Source organism: Euleptes europaea, chromosome 2 (assembly GCF_029931775.1).
Source record: "Euleptes europaea isolate rEulEur1 chromosome 2, rEulEur1.hap1, whole genome shotgun sequence".
NCBI classification, from domain to species: domain Eukaryota; kingdom Metazoa; phylum Chordata; class Lepidosauria; order Squamata; family Sphaerodactylidae; genus Euleptes; species Euleptes europaea.
The window spans coordinates 13,393,337-13,414,848 of record NC_079313.1 but is presented as its reverse complement, the minus strand read 5'-3'; the positions used below and the strand labels follow the sequence as shown (position 1 = coordinate 13,414,848).

Sequence of the window (21,512 nt, the reverse complement as noted above, 5' to 3'; positions counted from 1 at the left end):
ATCGGACACTTTTTGTCCTTTATTTAATGGATTTTTAAAAACTCTAAGTTTATTTTATACCAACAGCAACAAAAATAAAAGTACAACAGTAGGTTAAACATTGTACAGTCGAGATATATTGGAACTGAGTATAGAAACATATGTTCCAATATTGTACATCAGTACTTTTTACAGAAACCTTACCGTTTAGCAGAACTTAATAAATGCAAATCATACGATAGTTTCGTGGGCATTGTTTACTTCGTGATTCCCCCTTTCCCACATATTCTAGAAAAGGCAGCCATCTATTTAAAAAGTTTGTGGAGTAAGGTAAGTTATTTACTACTTTGAGTTGTGAAGATATCTATCTGAGTTATAGGGCTGTTTTTTAACTGTTGCATTTAAAAATATTTTTATCCCATTTTACTGTTGTTGTTTTTCTGAGCCACTCTGTTTTTGTGAGCTGCCCTGAGCCTGGCCTTTGGCTGGGGAGGGTGGGGGGGGGTTTAGAAATGCAATAAAACAAATACAAATAAATAAACCAGGGAGGGGCCCCCCCAAGACGGCTCACCTGGGGGCCGGCGCAGCTGATCTTGCATATCTCGCAGTAGTGGAGCTGGGGCTGCTTGGGAGGCCCTTTGGGTTTCAGCAGCTTGGGTGGAAACGGCGGCTTCTTGATGTAGCCGCCGCTGCTCGGGGCGGAGCTGCCGCCACCACCGCTCCACAGAGAGCCCTGCATGGGCTTTGGCGGCTGCGTCGGAGGGGGCTGCTGCTGCTGCGGCGGGGGCTGCTGCTGCTGCTGCAGGGGCTGCACAAGGGGCTGCTGGGCGGGCTGGTAGTAAGACGCGTTGGCCGCCGTGTACCCAGCAGCTGCATCGTAGGCGGAGTAGTTTGAGCCTGGAGAGAGGGAGAGAAGACGCCACCCCCGTTTACGCCGGCTTCCTCTTTCCGACCGACTTGAAATGATGGTATCGCTTTACTCTGCTCTGGTTAGACCTCACCTAGAGTACTGTGTTCAGTTTTGGGCACCACCATTTAAGAAAGATGTAGATAAGCTGGAACGTGTCCAGAGGAGGGCAACAAAGATGGTGAGGGGTCTGGAGACCAAGTTCTATGAGGAAAGGTGGAAGGAGCTGGGTATGTTTAGCCTGGAGAGGAGAAGACTGAGAGGGGATATGATAACCATGTTCAAGTACTTGAAGGGCTGTCATATAGAGGAAGGTGCCGAGTTGTTTTCTGTTGCCCCAGAAGGTCAGACCAGAACCAACGGGTTGAAATTAAATCAGAAGAGTTTCTGTCTAGACATTAGGAAGAATTTTCTAACAGAGCGGTTCCTCAGTGGAACAGGCTTCCTCGGGAGGTGGTGAGTTCTCCTTCCCTGGAGGTTTTTAAGCAGAGGCTAGATGGCCATCTGTCAGCAATGTTGATTCTATTACCTTAAGCAGATGATGAGAGGGAGGGCATCCTGGCCATCTTCTGGGCATGCAGCAAGGGTCACTGGGGTGTGTGTGGGGGGAGGTAGTTGTGAATTTCCTGCATTGTGCAGCGGGTTGGACTAGATGACCCTGGTGGTCCCTTCCAACTCTCATGATTCTATGACTTGGGTCAAGGGGGGAAAAGGGGGGCAGGAAGCAGCCCTTACCAGAGTAAGAAACAGGAGAGGAGTTGTACGAGGAAGAGGTGTACGATGAGGAAGAAGGGGTGTAGGACTGGATGGAGGAGACGGAGGCATTCTGCTGGCCCGTCGTTACCGTCGGGTATGTGCTGTAGGCGGACGATGGAGCGTTCACAGTCTGCGCCGGCTTAATGGGAGTCACTTGCCTCTGGGGCTGGCTCTGGCCGTACACGGCCGTAGGCTGGCTGTACGTGCTCTGGGAGTCTGCAAGAAGGGCAGAGAAATGTCATTCCACGCACAGAGAGGCTGAGTAAACGGTTCAGAGGACAGAGCTGGAAAACCTCAAGCGGCACAAACGGGACCAACTTTTAAACACAGATAATCGCAGCAGAAATCAGGAGGAGGTTGAGACTGGGAAGGGCAGCCATGAAGGAGCTAGGAAAGATTTTGAAGTGTAAGGATGTGTCATTGGCCACCAAGATCAAGTTAATTCATGCCATTGTATTCCCTATTACTATGTATGGGTGTGAAAGCTGGACAATGAAGTAAGCTGATAGGAAGTAGATTCCTTTGAAATGTGAGGTTGGAGGAGAGCGTTACGGATACCGTGGACTGCCACAAAAACAAACCAGTGGGTTACAGATCAAATCAAGCCTGAACTGACCCTAGAAGCTAAAATGACTAAACTGAGGCTGTCGTACTTTGGTTACATTATGAGATGACAAGAGTCACTGGAAAAGACCATCATGCTAGGAAAAGTGGAGGGCAGCAGGAAAAGAGGAAGACTCAACAAGAGATGGATTGACCTTATAAAGGAAGCCACGGCCCTCAGTTTGCAAGACCTGAGCAAGGCTGTCAAAGGTAGGACGTTTTGGAGGACACTGATTCATAGGGTCACCATGAGTTGGAAGTGACTTGATGGCACATAACACACACACACAATCGCAGCAGGCCAACTAGACATTTTGGGGGAGAAGGAGAAAGGGCAGTGGGAAGTGCGATCTGAGTTGAGCGGCAGAGTGCAGGCTTTGCAGGAGGAAAGCCGCACACCCTCCTCTGCAGAACCTTTATCCAGAAAGGCCAGGGGTTGAACCTGGGTAGGACTTCTTCAATAAATGCGTTAACTAAGTTTAAACGCTTGTATCCCACCTTTCCTTATGGATCAAGGGGGCTTACAAATCACAAATTAAAACACACAATAAAATTATGCCCCCTCCTTATCATTATAACTTATCACTATATCATATTTACTCAAACTACCTTAGACTCCATCTACATATATGGATTAATAGAAATAGTTTGGTGATTTGTGTAATTTAGTCATCTAGCTTATCACATATTGTTTACTCTTGTATTTACTATCGCATTTGTAACTTTTTCTAAGTAATGAGACATTTTCTATTATTTATTACGTTTACTAGATCACGTGAAGTGATGGTATTGCTTTACTCTGCTCTGGTTAGACCTCACCTAGAGTATTGCTTTCAGTTTTGGACACCGCAATTTAAGAAAGTTGTAGACAAGCTGGAACGTGTCCAGAGGAGGGAAACAAAGATGGTGAGGGGGTCTGGACTCTGGAGACCAAGTCCTATGAGGAAAGGTTGAAGGAGCTGGGTATGTTTAGCCTGAAGAGGAGAAGACTGAGAGGGGATATGATAACCATCTTCAAGTACTTGAAAGGCTGTCATATAGAGGAGGGTGCTGAGTTGTTTTCTGTTGCCCCAGAAGATCAGACCAGAACCAACGGGTTAAAATTAAATCAAAAGAGTTTCCGTCTAGACATTAGGAAGAATTTTCTAACAGTTAGAGCGGTTCCTCAGTGGAACAGGCTTCCTCAGGAGGTGGTGAGGCTCTCCTTCCCTGGAGGTTTTTAAGCAGAGGCTAGATGGCCATCTGTCAGCAATGTTGATTCTATGAACTTAGGCAGTTCATGAGAGGGAGGGATTCTTGGCCATCTTCTGGGCACTGGGGATGTTGGGGGGGGGAGGTAGTTGTGAATTTCCTGCATTGTGTATGGGGTTGGACTAGAAGACCCTGGTGGTCCCTTCCAACTCTATGATTCTATGATACTATGTTATCTTCTAAGGAATCCTCGGAGTGAGCCCTTCTACTTCATTTGTAGTACTCCCAGTTGTTTGTCTTTCTGCTTGGTTTTTATTAATATTATATAATTTTAAAAATGTACAGTCTACATTCCATTAAAACCCCGGCAAATAAAATGGTCTTGCAGCGCCTTCTTAACTTTTCTAACGGTAACCCCTCCCCACTCCCTCAAGGAGAGGGGAGCAACGTTAGGAAGGAGAGGGAGCAACGATAGGAAAGGCACAGCCGTTGGTTGATGCCAGACTGGATCCTTAAATGGAGGAACAGCCAGCAGGAGGCTGCCTGAGGACTGTAGCTGGCACACATATATGTACAGGAAAAGGTGATCCATTAGATTAAATTGTAGAATTTACTTCCAGTGGACACGAGGGCACAATTTACATACAGCTTTAAAAAGTGGCCAGATCATTAAGGATAAGTTCATCAATTACTAAAAGGTAAAGTTAGTCCCCTGTGCAAGCACTGGGTCATTACTGACCCATGGGGGTGACGTCACATCCCAACGTTTACCAGGCAGACTATGTTTATGGAGTGGTCTGCCATTGCCTTCCCCAGTTGTCTACACTTTACCCCCAGCAAGCCGGGTACTCATTTTACCAACCTCGGAAGGATGGAAGGCTGAGTCAACCTCGAGCCGGCTACCTGAAACCGACTTCCGTCGGGATCGAACTCAGGTCGTGAACAGAGCCTTTTTGACTGCAGTGCTGCAGCTTACCATTCTGTGCCATGGGACTCTTATTCATCAATTACGACCAGACTCATAACCAAAATGAAAATGGCTAACAACAGAAATTAACTGTTTAAATATAAGTTAGCACTGGTGTTAAAATTAGATGAGTATTTAGCAAGGCAAGCTTTATTATGTAATTGCAACAGTATTAATAGAGAATGAAGGAGCAAGTAAAAGTAGTATCTACTATTAAGAAGCTAGAATAGCGTATAATAAGTGGAAATTGATGAAATGGTTTTAGAATTGTATATGCTCACCCAGAAGCTGCAAATTTTCTCTATTTTTCTGTTCCATGTTTGTATTGTATGGTATTGGTTGTTGTACTTTTCTATGTATTCTATTTTCTGTTTGTATTTTCTTTGAAATGACATTTTTTTTAAAAAAAAAATTTAATTACTACCAGACTCAATGAATAAAGACGACCTCCGTATTCAGAGGAAGTCAACCTCTGAATAACCATGCCAGGAGGCAACAACGGAGGGGGGAAATGCCTTGGCCTCTATGCCCTGTTTATTGGTCCTCCAGGACCAACTGGTTGGCCATTGTACGAAACAGGATACAGGACTAGTTGGGCCGCTGAGCTGATTCTCATGGCACGCACATTACCTCCAAGACACGGCTCGTCCCCCATTTGTACGCACGCCTGCTGAGAACCAAGTCACTTGTACAAAGAATCGGGGACAAATCTGTCCACACACCTAAGACTCATTGGACAGCTTTGACCATGCAGAGATTGGGAAAGACGGAGGCAAGCAACAGCAACCGGTTCCTTCTAAAGCCCTGGGAGCCTTCTGCGCGCTTCCCACATCCAGCGTTGACATTCAGTTGTTCCCATGGCAACAGAACACAACCTCCTTTGATGGCTTTCTGGAGAATGCATCATTGCAACAGGGCTTCCTGGGACTGGCAGATGTTAACGCACAGAACCGTTAGGACCACTAAGAACAGCCAACTATGTTGGTGGACGAGGTCATTGGCGGTGGCGGAAAGTGCAGCCAAGTCACTGATTTATAGAAACCCCTGTAGGGTTTTTCAAGGCAAGAGACGTTTGGAGGTGGTTTGCCATTGCCTGGCTCTGCGTCACGACCCTGGTATTCCTTGGAGGTCTCCCATCCAAATACTAGCCAGGATCAGGGCTGAGAGTGTGTGACTGGCCCAAGGTCACCCAGCAAACTTCCATGGTGCAAGTAGGGATTCGAACCTGGGTTTCCCAGGTCCTAGTCTGACTCCTTAACCACTATACCACACTGGGGACCAAAGCCCTCTGTTGTTCTGCCACCTCCCTCCCAAGTTCCTTCATGCAGACCCCTGTGATCATTTCATTTGCCTGATTGGGGCTCCAACGGCAGAAATTGCCAGCTCAACTGCCAGTAGGGTTGCCAACTCCAGGTTGGGAAATTCCAGGAGCGCTGGGAGTGGATCCTGGGGAGGGATCTCTGCAGGTTACAATGCCACAGAGTCCACCTTCCTAAGCAGCCAGTTCCTTGGGGGAACTGGTCTCTGTTGTCTGGAGATCAGCTCTAGGAGATCTCCAGGCCCCACCTGGAGGCTGGCAACCCTATGCGTGAGCCAGCTGACAAACCTGTTGAACTTCTGTGGCTTCGAAGGAAGGTTATAGTCCAGATCCCTAGAAGGGTTCACACAACATTCACAAAGTCATTCCCTGGGAGAAATAAAAAGTTTTTCTGCATCTTAAAGATATAAGAAGTTGGTTCATCTTTAAGGGTGCCACAAGATTGCTGTTTATTTTGGGTACCGCAGACTAATACAGCTAACCCTGTGGAACAATTCCACATCTCCTGGGAAAGCTGCAATATTTATGCCAACCTCGAGACCAGCCTGGTTGGCAGTGCAGCAGTGGCCCCTCGCCACCCTCCACAGTCTCAAAAGGGAACCCCTTCAGGGCTGTCGGAAGAGCCTCTCTTCATATCATCAACTCCATTTCCCGTCTCTTTCCCGGAGGCCTCTCTGTGGCTAGAGAAAAGCTCCTGCAAGCCTTGAGCATTCTACATTTTAACGACTGCCGTCTCGGAATCCGCAGATAACTCACTTGAGTGGTAATATGAGTCCGTGGCTGGATGCTGGGACTGCGTGACCACCACCGGGTAGTAGGGTTTGGTCTCGTAGCTGCTCGCGGATGGGGAACGGCCGTAACTGTAGCCATCCTGCTTAAAGAAAACCCAACAGAACAAGGCCAGGAATTAACCAGTTTGCCTGACAGCACAAAATCTACAGCTATCAGATTCACTTTTGTTAGACAAAAGAGGTCTAACAGGCTACAGCCCCCAGGTTAAGTTGGGTCTATGAGACGGACAGAAAGAAGCATTTCCACATAATGTCATAGAATCATAGAGTTGGAAGGGACCACCAGGGTCATCTAGTCCAACCCCCTTGCACAATGCAGGAAATTCACAACTACTTCCCCCACACACACACCCAGTGACTCCTACTCCATGCCCAGAAGATGGCCAAGATGCCCTCCCTCTCATCATATGCCTAGGATCAGAGAATCAGAATTGCTGACAGATGGCCATCTAGCCTCTGCTTAAAAACCTCCAGGGAAGGAGAGCCCACCACCTCCCCAGGAAGCCTGTTTCACTGAGGAACTGCTCTGTTAGAAAGTTCTTCCTAACGTGTAGACGGAAACTCTTTTAATGCAATTTCAACTCGTTGGTTCTGATCCGACCTTCTGGGGCAACAGAAAACAACTCGGCACCAACCTGATAGTTCTGTGCTGTGGCAGGCTGAGGGGTGGGCTCCGGTTGCCGTGCCCCATAGCCATAGTCCTGTGCGGCGTGTGCCTGGTAGCCTCCATATGCTGCTGAGGCCATGGGTCTGGCAGCCTGCACAGCCGGAGCGTAGGCGGGCGCCACGGTGTGGTCCACCCCTGGCGTCTGCTGGACAGTGTAGCTCGCTACTGTGGGTGGGTGGGTATAAGCTGGAGTAGGCTGGGCACTGGAAGGGAAGACGAACGGAGAGTGAGAAAGGTGGTTCCGCCATCAGCTGAATGCGGTCCGATCCGGACAGTTTTGATTATAGGCATCTAAAAAGGCCGCGCCATCTAAAACACAGAATGCCCCTAACCGGAGCGGACTTAATGGGACAGGAAGCCTTCCATTTAGGGAGGTGGTTTAGATGTTAGGGCCCACAGTAAAATCTCAACAGCCAATGGCAGCCAGGAACATACCATATGCTCCCGTCCCACTTCTGCCAATTCTTGATTTCCTGATTTGCAGTGTCTACGCTCTTTCGCCAAAGCAGGCTTAAATAAAATCAAAAATCCAAGGACCAAGGTTATACACTCTAAAAATTATGTAAGTACAAAATACGTATACGCTTATTCCAGGATAAAATCTAATACCGCATATGATATATAAGGCATTGCAACAGCCTACCAGACTGACATACTCATATAACACAGTAAGACTAAGACCACTGAAGGCTGTATGGCCGAAACGCGTATGGTCAGAGTATAATTGTGTTATTTTATGTCTTACTGTGTTATATGAGTATGTCAATTTGGTAGGCTATTGCAATGCCCTATATATGTTATATGTGGTATTAGATTTTATCCTGAAATAAATGTATACATATATTTTTACTTAGTAGAGAGCCAGTGTGGTGTAGTGGTTAACAGCGGTGGTTTGGAGCGTTGGAGTCTGATCTGGAGAACCAGGTTTGATTCCCCACTCCTCCACATGAGTGGCGGAAGCTAATCTGGTGAACTGGATTTGTTTCCCCACTCCTACGCACGAAGTCAGCTGGGTGACCTTGGAAAAGTTACAGCTCTCTCAGCCCCACCTACCTCACAGGGTGTCTGTTGTGGGGAGGGGAAGGTGACTGTAAGCCGGTTTGAGTTTCCCTTAACTGGCAGAGAAAGTCAGCATATAAAAGAGACAGTCAGCATATAAAAACCAACTCTTCTTCTTACATAATTTTTAGGGTGTATAACCTTCATCCTTGGATTTCTTTACTTTTATTTATATTTTCTTGACCTTTTGGGTCCTTAATTATGGTGTTTAGGGTTAAGTTTTTTCCCCTTTGTTGCTGGTGTGTTAAATCAAATCCATACTGCCGGTTCAAAGCAAAACTACAATTCATTGTAAACAAGGTGAGGCCAAAACGGGTCTCACAAGCAGTGGCGCTTACGACCAGGAAGCGGAGAAGCAAATCGGCCCATATAGGGAATGAGGAAGACCAACAGAAACAAGCAAACACATGGTTCCGTTCAGGGGTCCACAAACCACACCTGGCCTTTGCTAGCCAACCATTCACTGCAGTGGAAGCTTGCTGGGTGACCTTGAGCGGGTCACACATTCTCATCCTAACCTACCTTACAGGGTTGCTGCAAAGTCAGAATGAAGGAGAAAACAAGGTAAGCTGCTTTGGGTCTCCACTCGTGAGAAAGGTGGGGTAGACATGAAGTAAATAAATAAAATATACTACTCATAGCCAGCTATAAAGTCCAATTCCGCCACTCTTTTACTTGGAATCAGGAACTCCCACACTCTGGGATGGGACCTAAAAGGTCAGGAGGGATTGACTTGGGAAAGCTGCCAACAGCAAATGTGAGCTTGATTCTGCTTAATGAGTAAAAAAGCCATAAGATGCAGGCTGTTGCTCAAATATGAATTTATTTAGTGTTACTCATATAAATCTCTGGCATTTTATGTTAGAGAGAGGGGAATTAGTATGAAGGGACTTTGCAAGTAGATCCCAAAGGCACAGTAAGATTTGACGTGGGTTGAACGAGGACTGAATGAAACCAGGTGTGAATCCCCACTTAGCCGTGAATCTCACTGGGTAACCTTGGGCCAGTGCCGGTCACACTCACTCAGCTTTAACATACGTCGCAAGATTGTTGTGAGGATAAAAAGGAAGAGAAAAGGGGCATGTATGATGTCCTGAATTCCTTGGTGAAAAGGTAGGATAAACACAAGATACCGCAAAAAAAGCCATGGAACGGCAGGGCCTTCTGACGGGAGGTTCTGCCATGGCAACTATTACGGGGCCCGTAAGACGGAGATGTTCCGCCAGGCCTGTGGTTGAGAGCAGTGATGTGTCACTGGAAAGCAAGATCAAGAAAATTCATGCCATCGTATTCTCTTTTACTATGTATGGGTGTAAAAGCTGGACAATGAAGAAAGCTGATAGGACGAAAGTAGATTCCTTTGAAATGTGGTGTTGGAGGAGAGTGTTATGGATACCTCTGCATCCCCGGTTCCCTTTCAAAAATTAAATTAGCACTTTATCAGAACCAGCGTGGTTTAGCGGTTAAGGTGTAGGGCTAGGACCTGGGAAACACAGATTCACACCCCCACTTGCCCCGTGGAAGCTTGCTGGGTGACCTTGGGCCAGTCACACACTCTCAGCTAGTATTTGGATGGGAAACCTCCACGGAATACCAGGGTCATGATGTGACCCGGAGGCAGGCAATGGCAACCTATCTCCAAACATCTCTTGCCTTGAAAACCAGCTTGCTGAGTGACCTTGGACCAGTCAGACACTCTAAGCCCTGACCCTGGCTAGTATTTGGATGGGAGACCTCCAAGGAATACCAGGGTCATGATGTGGAGCAGGCAATGGCAAACCACCTCCAAAAGTCTCTTGCCCTAAAAACCCTATGTGGTTGCCATGAATCAGCTGGTATTTGATGGCTGTATCTCTATCCAGCGTACTTTGGTCACATTATGAGAAGACAATCATGCTAGGAAGTTGAAGGCAGCAGGAAAAGAGGAAGACCCAACAAGAGATGGATTGACTCTACAAAGGAAGCTACAGCTCTCAGTTTGCAAGACCTGAGCAAGGCTGTTAAAGACAGGACATTTAGGGTTGCTATGAGTCGGAAGTGACTTGACGCATATACATATATATATATATACATATATATACATATACTAGAATACATACATTATATAAATATGTATTAAGAAAAAGAAGAGTTGGTTTTTATTTGCCAACTTTCTCTACCCCTTAAGGGAGAATCAAACTGGCTTACAATCACCTTCCCTTCCCCTCCCCACAACAGACACCCTATGAGGTAGGTGCGGCTGAGAGTTGTGACTAGCCCAAGGTCACCCAACTAGCCTTACGTGGAGGAGGGGGGAAACCAACCCAGTTCACCAGATTAGCGTCCGCCGCTCATGTGGAGGAGTTGGGAATCAAACCCGGTTCTCCAGATTAGAGTCCCCCGCTCCAAACCACCACTCCACACTGATTACATAAATCATATGTTCCATAAGGCACTCAACCATGTTTTTAGATGACAACATACCGATACTTATATAAACAAACTGCTGAGACTCATCCATACTGAACTCCAACTCTTGGGGGGGGGGAGTCTAGGCCTCTGCTTGCATATGAATAAAAAACTTATTTCAAAGGGAGGGAGGGGGAAAGAAAGTTTATGCTTTGGAAAGAATTCCGTCCTGTGGATCAGCTGAATAAGACACAGCCCAAAGAGCAGAGAGTCGTGTGGAAGGTGGCCCCCTCAGACATTTATTGAGGGGGCCAGAAGACAAGATTAGTCGAAACTGTAATCAAAGACAGAGTTATTAGGCACACAGAGGAACAAAGCCTGCTGAGCCAGCGTGCTATAGTGATTAAGAGCGGTGGTTTGGAGCAGTAGACTCTAATCTGGAGAACCGGGTTTGATTCCCCGCTCCTCCACATGAGTGGCGGACGCTAATCTGGTGAACCGGGTTGATTTCCCAATTCCTACACATAAGGCCAGCTGGGTGATCTTGGGCTAGTCACAGCTCTCTCAGCCCCCACTACCTCAGAGGGTGTCTGTTGTGGGGAGGGGAAGGTGATTGTAGTTGATTTGATTCTCCCTTAAATGGTAGAGAAAGTCGGCTTATAAAAACCAAGTCGGCATATGAAAACCAAGTCTTCTTCTTCTGCAAAGGGAAGTCCTGCCTCACCAACCTTTGGGAGTTCTTCGAGAAAGTGAACAAGCATGTAGACAATGGTGACCAAATAGACATCATACACTTGGACTGTCAAAAGACGTTTGACAAGATACCTCACCAAAGACTCCTGAGTAAACTTAGCCATCATGGGATAACAGGATGGGTTCTCTCATGAGACAAAAATTGGTTAAACCATCTCTTCCAGGGATAGAATGGAAAAATAAACTGATGGAATATGCAATAAGGGCTAAAATGACCGACTTGATGAACACAACAGGAGAGATGTCTCATGATCAGCACAATGAAAAGTGGAAACTCTTCTATAGTTACCTTGAGGCTACTTGAAACCACAGTAAAAGCCTGTTACATAATTATAATTTAGTTTTTGAAGTACAGTAGTAAATTTCCTGAATAGTCATAAGAAACATGTGATGACATTTATTATTAGAATGAACCTATATTTGTATTTGTATATTCGTATTAAGATGTTAGCCAATTCGAGTGATACAATCATCTTTAGGTAGCTTGCTCAGTTAATTTTTTGTATGAGCAAGAATGCATGTTTTTTTTCCCTATGTTTTGTCAATACCCTGCCTTTTCCTACCTTTTTTACCTTCTGTATCCATAATAAAACAAAATAATGTAAAAAAAAGGTTTAACGACAGGAAGCAAAGAGCAAGCATAAATGGACAGTTCTCACAATGGAGGAAAGTAAGCAGTGGGGTCCCACAAGGATCAGTATCGGGGCCAGTATTATTTAATTTGTTCATCAGTTATCTGGAACTAGGAATAAGCAGTGTAGTGACCAAGTTTGCAGATGACACCAAATTATTCAGGATGGTGAAAACCGAGGATAACTGCAAAGAGCTCCAGCAGGATCTCCACAAACTGGGCGAGCAGCCTGCAAGATGGCAAGCAAAGTTCATTGTTGCTAAGGGTAAGGTGATGCACACTGGGACAAAATATCCCAGCTTCAGCTACAGGCGAATGGAGTCTGAACTTGCTGCGACTCAAGGGGGGGGGGAGAAATCCCGAGGTCGTAGTAGATAGCTCAGGGAAAGTGTCAACCCGGAGTGCTGCAGCAGAGAAAAAGGCAAACTCTATGTTACGAATTATTAGGGAAGGGACTGAAAACAAAACAGCCAATATTATAATGCCCTTGTATAGATCTATGGTGCGGCCTCATTTGGAATACTGCAGGCAAATAGACATTGCAAAAAGTACAGAAGGGGGAAACCACGATGATTAGGGGGTTGGAGCACCTTCCCAATGAGGAAAAGCTGAAAAGTCTAGAAAAAAGATCATAGAATCATAGAAGATGACTAAGGGGGGGGGACATGAAAGAGGTTTATACGGTTATGAACAGGGTGGAGAGGGTTGACAAAGATAATTTTTCCTCACTCTCCCAAAATACTAGAACTCAAGGGCATCCAAGGAAGCCAATGGGAAGTAGATTTGTCCTAAAGAAAATACTTCTTTACACAGCGAGTGATTAAAATGTGGAATTTGCTACCAGAGAATGTAGTGATGGCTACAGACATAAACAGCTTTAAAAGGGGATTAGACAGATTTGTGGAGGATAGACCTAGTGACTACTAGCCACGGTGACTAAAGGGAACCTCCATGTTCAGAGGAAGTAAACCTCTCAATACCAGGGGAAGGCCTTGGCCTCTATGCCCTGTTGTTGGTCCTTCAAAGGAACCGGTTGGCCACTGTGTGAAACAGGATCGGACCACTGGTCTGAAAACTGCAGTGCTCTTATGTTCTTAAGATGAACGCAGCCTCATTGAAAAGAAGCAGCAGGTAAGGGGGAGCAAAAGGGCTATGGGGGAAACGTCTCAGGGTGTCAGAAGAAGAGGCGGAGGAGACCAGGAGGGTGCAACGCCACTTTAAACGGGAGCTATGATGATGGGGGTCAGGAGAAAAGCAGGGAGTCAGTCCAGAAGGGGAAAGAGAACACTGGTCATCGGTGTCAAGGCAGGTAAAGGCAGTCATGCTTGTGCTCAAGAGCTCCAGTTCTCTGCTTTATCACCCCATGTTCCACATACAATGTGGGGGACAAGCCTACCTTGCAGGGCTGCTGTTAAGGATAGCTCACACAAATGCATGTGAAGCGCTCTGAATTCCTGCTACATGCCACTTAAATGTCAAGTATTAGGATAGGCATGTCAAACATAAGGTCCGTTAGCCAGCCACCCCCTCCCTCGGCGAAGGAGGGATCCGGCCCGTGAGCCAGCCACCCCCTCCCTCAATCTGGGCTCAATCTGGCGAGGCATGGCCCAGCCCGACCAAGTGACATTTATGTCAAATCCGGCCCTCATAACAATTGAGTTTGACACCCCTGTATTAGAAAAAGAAGAAGTGTTGGTGTTTATATGCTGACTTTCTCTGCCACTTAAGAATCAAACCGTCTTACAATCACCTTCCCTTCCCCTCCCCACAACAGACACCCTGTGAGGTAGGTGGTGCTGAGCTCTAAGAGAGCTGTGACTAGCCCAAGGTCACCCAGCTGGCTTCGTGTGCAGGAAAGAGGAAACCAACCCAGTTCACCAGATTAGCGTCCGCCGCTCCAAACCACTACACCACACATGATTAGGAGCTGTGGCAAAGTGGTTCAGGGCATGAGAAGTGAACCACGAAGCCCCACTTCACCCCTGATCACAGCCTCTATTTGTTGAGCGCCATAAACACACATTCACTCTCTCACACACACACTAAGGCTGTTGTAAAGACAATGTGTGCAAAGCACTCAATGCGCTGTCTACGATTATAAAGTGTTATTGACAGAGGACTACTTCTCAGATTAATCTACACACCCCCAACGCAGAAGGGATGTTCCCCGTTATTTTTATGTCATTGCAATCTTGGCCTACCCTGCATGGCTGACATGATGAGGCCCACAAGACAATGCAAGACACTCTGATCTCCTGAAACCAGCCTTCTCAGACTTACACGCTTGACCTTAGCTGAGCCTCCTCCTAACAATGTGAGGTACAGTGATGATTATAAATGGGCGAGTTTACCCAGTGGGGCTGTTGCCAAGATTACAGCAAGGTAACATCAACAATGATCCTGCCACCTACCCATCCCAGAGAGAATGGAGGGGCCATGCAAATTACAAACATCCCAACTTCCCTTCTCATGATACCCAACATAACACACCCAAGAGCACCCCTTAAATTATCACATAAGCTTCTTTCTTGCTACCTACTTAGGACCGGGACTATGCTCAACTACACGTATCTTGTAAAGAAAGGCAGGATAAATGAAGTAAATAAAGGGATAATAATTGCAATGCGCTCATCTACTTTACTGGAGACAGCCTGAGATCTGCAAGACAATGCGTGGGAAATGCTTTGAAACCTCTGAAATGGAGCACGTGAAATTATTTGACGTATCTACCTAGGACGGCTTATAAATTTACACAGGTGCAGCTCCAACCCGGGGGGGGGTCGGGATTAAAATAACCCGTGGTCATCTTCGCAGAAGCAAGAGTAAACTCGAAGGGGGGGGGCTCAAAAGGTGCCATAAACCTGACCGCTCGCCTTCTCAGCCCCGCCCTCGCGTGCCACAGAAAAGAGGCACTAATTTGAGGAGGGGCCTACCTCGCAGGGCTGTTGTCGGGGCCGCTCGGACTACCCCTCTCCATCCCCCACCCGCACGTTCCCGGGCCTCTGAAGCCCCTCTTGAATTTAGAGCGATCGCCTCCCTCGTACCTGTATTGAGGGCCGGCGACGGCACCGGCTGCAAACCCGTAGTAGTTACTGGCCGCCATTTTGGCGTCTTCACAGGGAGACCGGCTACGTGAGGGGGGGTGTAGGGGAGGGGGGGAGAGCGAAGGAGCGAGGGCGCGCGCGTGCGCGCGCGCGGGGGAGGCCGGGAACTGCAGGATGCACGCGACACGCACGCGCCCGGCCGTCCCCGCGCTCTCGCGGCGGCAAGCCACGCCCCCCGCCCCTCCCACCTGTCACGCGAGACCTCAAAGGAAGGCGCGGCCTTCCCCTGACTGAAAAAGGAGAGACGAGCAGAAGCAGGGCAGAGCGGCCGCTCCTCCTTCGCCGAATCAACGGCTTTCCCCCGTTCAAATCATTAGCTACGCGCGCCGCTCTAATTTCCTTCGGTCTCTATGGGCCGCCTTTTCTAAGAATCCCGTCGGCTTCCTCAAATCGCGTTTCGACGGACGAGGCCTCGCGAGATTGGGGGAGGGGGCAAGTGGGTGGAAAAACCCCTGAGAGACCCGCGGCTGCTTCGTGCCAGCCCTACCTAGAGGGCCACCTCTTTTAATTTTAAGGGAAATGAACTGGATAAGACGGGGGGGGGGGGCTTGGAATTTAAATAGAGAATCACCATGACAACACCAAGGGAGGGGAAGCAAACCGATTAAGTGACGTCAGGGCTGTGACGTCATTCCGCGAATTAAATCTCTTCTATGAAATACCGTGTTCCTAAAGTACCTGAAATCCCTTTCAAAAACAGCAACAACCCAACCACTCATCTTTCTGTGTTGTTTGTAAATTTTGCCCTGTCATTTCCCAGAATACTCCAAACAAATGTTTCAAGAGTAGGGTTGCCATCCTCCAGGTACTTAGCTGGAGATCAGAAAAAAATAGTATCCTAATTTTTTTATAAAAGGGTTAAAACGGTAGCATAGTGGAACAGGTTGAGGAGGTAACTTTTATAAGAAAATTGGACGTGTAAGGTGTATCACCATGCTTTTTGTCTTCTTTTCTAGGGTTGCCAACTCTGGCTTGGGAAATTCCTGGAGATTTCAGGGTAAAATTGGGTGGGGGGTACACAAAGCTTTGTGGGCATGTTATGATTCTAGAACTTCTGTTTCTCCTCGACTCCATAGTGTACTATAGAGTCTGCCCTCCAAAGTTGATGTTTCCTCCAGAGAACTGATCTCTGTAGTCTGGAGATCAGCTAATTCCAGGTTATCTGCAGACCCCATGTGGAAGCTGGCAACCCTACATAGCAACCGGGGGGCATTTTAATCTCGGGCATTTTATTTTCAGTCCCTTTCCTGAGAACCAGTGTGGTGTAGTACTTAAGAGTGCCACACTCTAATCTGGACAATCTTGATTCCCCACTCCTCCAAGTAAAGCCTGCTGGATGACCTTGGGCCCGTCGCAGTTTTCTCAGAACTCTCTCAGCCCCGCCTACTTCACAAGGTGCCTGTTGTGGGCAGAGGAAGGGATTGTAATTTTAAACAGCTTTGAGACTCTTCATGGTAGATTTAAAAAACCAGGTATAAAAACCAGCTCTTTTTCCTAATAATCCTTAACATAGGGTTCGCCTTTTTCTTTGGGACAGCGCACTGGGTTGACACTTTCATTGAGCCATGCCAAGACCCCAAGATGTTTTCCCCTCTCGGTCTCAACAAGTTCAGACCCCATTAACCTATACCTGAATTTGGGATTCTTTAACACCTTACACTTAGCAACATTGAACTTCATTTGCCACATTGTTGCCTACTCACCCAATTTGTGGAGATCCTCCTGGAGCTCTTCACAGTCATCCTTTGTTTTACACCATCCTGAATAATTTTGTGTCATCTGCAAACTTGGCCACTATGCTACTCACTCCTAGTTTCAGATAATTGATTAACAAAGTAAATAGTACCGGCCCCAATACTGATCTTTATGGGACCCCACTGCTCCATTGTAGAACTGTCCATTTAATCCTACTCTTTGCTTCTGTGACAGCAGGTAGACTTCCCCTGACTATGGAAGATCCACTGATTTAGCAATTTGTAATAATCTCTTTTCCTTTCTGTAAATGTATTGAAATGTATTAGGACAGCAAAGGAATAGCTTGTTGCTGGGCAGGATATCTCTGTGTGTCTGTGAGCTAGTAACTGGGGCAAGAGTCATGGAGGGTTACAGTAAACCATAACAAGAACTGGATAGAACTGAACTGTACTGCGCCGCCTCTATGTCTGGAGTGTTATCAGCGCTACCCTGAATGTTGATGGGTTGTCATATCTTGAATTTGGATAAATATCCCTTCCTCAGTATGATCGGGGCTCAGAGATTTCTGCCCATTCGGGCCTCTGAGTCAGCAGCTGCAAATAAACTGTTTTCTTGAAATAACGATCTTAGGTCTCTCTCTCCCCCCACAAACCCTTGTTTACCATATCACTTCCTATCAGTAACCAATTTTATATCCATAAGAGAACCTGCCCTCTTATCCCATGACTCAAGTTTACTCAAGAGTCTTTGGTGAGGTAGCTTGTCAAAAGGCTTTTCAAAGTCCAGGTATATAATGTGTTCTGGGTAGAGTTGCCAACCTCCAGGTAATGGCAAGGATCCAAACAGCACTCACAAAGTACTAGAAATAAGTTATTAATTTATAAAGGTGCAAATAAGTGCAAAAAGTGAGCATATATACAAAATGAAATACAATAAGATACACATACAAAATTTGAATATCAATCCAGCATAATACAAAATTCAGTAGAAAATATGGATGTCCTGTAAGTCAGGTAAGTCAATATATACTGTCCGTAATAGGCTTTTTTTGTGCTTATTGGCAGCTGGAAGGCAGATGTCTGAGGCAAGGGCCACAGCAAAAAGATGTCAGGACGTGTCATCTAGATCAAGATCACGTTTCGCATATGGCTTCTACATGTATCTGTGTATTATAGAATAAATATGCAATGCTAATACAATAATTTTATATCAATAAATATATTAAAGTTAAAATTTCATCCTTTATTATAATTTATTAAGAGTAATTAAGAAAGAAATATGCAGCCACCATCATAAATATTAAAAAAATATGATCTTACCCAAAGAAGTTCATGGAATAAATATAATTTCAAACGGGACCAGAAGGATTTCTACATAGGTCTGCAAGACGTATAATGAACCTGACAGAGTGAGGATTCAAATAGAGAGACAAGGTAATGAGCTGCAGCTGGTAGGTAAGTGGAGACGACAGAGTCAATTCCTTAAGGGAGAAAAGTCCTATAAAGTCCTATAAAAAACAAGAATAATCCAATTCATTATTTAAGCCATTAGGGGATAAAGATCCCATGAGAAAAATAAGTTTCGTCTCCATCTGGTGTAATATTTTCTGAATGTTTTGAGAATCATAGGGACGACCATGATACTGCCACAGGACACAGAACACCATGTCGCTATCTCCGTGTCCTTTTTCAATAAAATGTGGGGTAAGCGGCGCTTCCAAATTTTTTGCGAGAATTCTAGAACGATGTTCAGAGATTCTGGTCCTTATAGTTAAAAAAAATGCCTCCAAACAAGTCGTGTACTATATTTTATGTAAATGCAGAGTTTCATACATAGGCAGCACAATTAGACCTATAAGGACCAGAATCTCTGATCATTCTAGAATTCGCGCAAAAATTTTGGAAGCGCCGCTTACCCCGCATTTTATTGGACCCCTTTTAAAAATCAGTATAACATTTACTACTCTCCAGTCTTCTGTTAAAACAGCTGTCAGGCCTGCTTTCCACTGCTCTCAGCAGCCTGTCAGACTGAGAATGTTTTGGTTCGGTTCCACCAGGTGCCCCTCAAGGCCAAGCCTGCTAACTGATGAATTCCTGTTCCAGCGCTATCTCCCGTGGGAACGGCTCCTCGTTAGGAAGGGGGTTGCCATGACCCGTTGTGACTAATGCTTTCCCATATAGGCTCTGTACTGTGCTACCAGTTCCCATTCGTGCCAAATTACCTGTTAGCTCTGTATACCTGTAGGTTTTCTAATAAATCAACTCTCTCTTGGACTCCTCGTCTGTGGATGTTGTTTGTGGGATTACCACGGGGACAAGTGCTTACAACAGCTGACTTTAGTGATAAGTTACATATGCAAGTCAGAGGATCAACTATCTTACATTTTACTTCCCTAAGTCCTCTCAGGTGTATGCCATCAGGACCTGGAGACTTATCAGTTTTTAATTTCCTCAGTATGTCCAGAACTTCATCTCTCCTGACCTCAAGTTTTACTTAGATCTTCAGACCCCCTTCCTGAAAATAGTGGCTGTGGCATGACATGCCCTACACTTTCCACAGTAATTTCAGAAGCCATCTTTCCATCTTCCTTTAGCAGTCCCTTTATTCCTTGGTTATACAAAGGCCCAACTGCTTCTTTGGCTGGTTTCCTGTTCTGGATAGATTTAAAGAAATGTTTATTGTTTGTTTTGATGCTTTTATCAACCTGCTTCTCAGCTTTTCTTTTTTTGCAGGCCAAATTGTTGACTTAAATTTCTAGGTAGCTGATTCCACTGTCAAACAACTCTTACGGTAAAAAAAATTAAATTCCTAATATCCAGCTGGTACCTTTCCGCCTGCAATTTAAACCCATTATTGCAAGTCCTATCCTCTGCTACCAACAGGAACGGCTCCCTGCCCTCCTCTGACAGACCTTCAAATACTTAAAGAGAGCAATCATATCCCCCCTCAACCTCCTCTTCTCCAGACTCAACATTCCCAAGTCCCTCAGCCTTTCCTCCAAGGACTTGATCTCCAAGCCCCTGATCATCTTCGTTGCTCTCCTCTGAACCCGCTTGATTCTGTCCACATCCTTTTTGAAGTGAGGCCTCCAGAAGTCTTAAGTAGCTTCCAAGCATCCTCTAGTTCAGGGGTGTCAAACATACAGCCTGTGGGCCAGATTCGGCCCCTTGAGAACTTTTATCTGGCCCACGTGCCAGCCAAGACAGCCACCACCACCCCGTCCCAAACTGGTCTGGTGAGTTATGGCCTGGCCCAACCTAGTGACATGTCATATCCGGCCCTCGTAACAAATGAGTTCGACGCCCCTGCTCTAGGGATCTGACTCTCTTGTGTTTCCCTTTCAGCCTCCTTTTAACTATTCCCCTCATTTTCGTAATGTTCCCTCTTTTGAAATCAAATGTTACAGTTTTGGACTTTAGGGGCAACTTTCCATTGACGAGAATGCTGAACTTGTTAGCGTTGTGGTCACTGTTCCCAACTGATGAAGCAACCTCTGCATCTCTCACCAGGTCTTGAGGCCTGCTCAGAACCAAGTCTGAGATCACTACCCCTCTGGCTGGCTCTGGGACCAGCTGTTCCAGTGCACAGTCATTTAGACTTCAGCATCTCGCAACTGTATGCAGGGGCACGGATTCATTCATCCTACTGGGCATGGCCCGCCCTGACCAAGTGACATTTATGTCATATCTGGCCCTCGTAACATTTCAATAAAGGGAACGGGGTTACTACTACTATGTGTTATCTGTTGCTGTATGTTTTTATCTTGCTCTCACAGCATTACATTTCTACTTATGTAATACCCCTTTTTGTATTGTTCAACATCATCTTTAATACTTGTGCCTCATTTCAAATTTCTGCTATCCTAGCCCTATTACATTGTTTGCTTGATGTCTCATCCTACTTATTGTGTGTGTGTGTTAAGTGCTGTCAAGTCACTTCCGACTCATGGCGACCCTATGAATGAAAGTCCTCCAAAATGTCCTATCTTTGACAGCCTTGCTCAGATCTTGCAAATTGAAGGCTGTGGTGTGCATTACGTTATCCGTCTTGAGTGTCCCTGAGAAAGGTGGGCTAAAACATAAATAAAACAAATAATGATGCTCCCATGAACGAAATGGCCGATATATCTGTGGCAGTAACAGGTAAGCATATGCTAGATGGTAGGTCCATAGCGAAATTTTAAAAAATATTTGAACCCAAAGCTGGGATGTATTTTTGATGTAAATTTAGGAATTTTAAAATTTTGTCTGCATCATTGTCCTATTCTGAAATCCTAGTTCTACTGCATGGTTTATTGGAGGTCTTTGTTCTCTGATTGAATTGTCTTTTATATTTTGTAACCCACCTGGAGTCCCAGCCAGAAAATGTTGGATTATGAGGGCTTCATTATGCCCAAATCCTTGTTAAGTTAGCAGAGTGCACCAAGGCTATTGTGTGTAGGAGAAGCCCATCCAAACCTCTCTGTGTGCCAGGAGCAAAAATGGCTAGGAGCCTTTTGTCTATTCAACTAATATACTTCATTTATTGTAGGAAGTCCATTTCTGTATAGGATAGAGTAAAATGTAGTTCCCTGTCTATTCTAACTAAGATGGAGAGAAACCCAAGACTTGCGTCCTTCCCTCATGGTGGCAAGATGGGGAAGAGGTGGCTGTGTATGTGAGGAGGTGAGGAAGAAGCAGGAAGGAAGGAAGTTTTCCCTAAGA

At 45.9% G+C, this 21,512-nt stretch overlaps 1 protein-coding gene across 1 annotated transcript in view; it reads right to left on the bottom strand.

Moving 5' to 3' along the window:
* The window catches only part of LOC130473871 (zinc finger RNA-binding protein-like), a 43,810-nt gene extending 28,655 nt beyond the window's left edge, over positions 1–15,155 (bottom strand). Inside the window, exons 1-5 of the mRNA XM_056845493.1 lie at positions 15,055–15,155; positions 7,148–7,382; positions 6,478–6,592; positions 1,622–1,858; positions 551–876 (exon numbers count right to left, since the gene is read on the bottom strand). Of these exons, the coding sequence (XP_056701471.1) occupies positions 551–876; positions 1,622–1,858; positions 6,478–6,592; positions 7,148–7,382; positions 15,055–15,113 (972 nt within the window). The 5' untranslated portion in view covers positions 15,114–15,155. The remainder of the gene's footprint in view (positions 1–550; positions 877–1,621; positions 1,859–6,477; positions 6,593–7,147; positions 7,383–15,054) is intronic.
* Between the last annotated feature and the right edge of the window lie 6,357 nt (positions 15,156–21,512).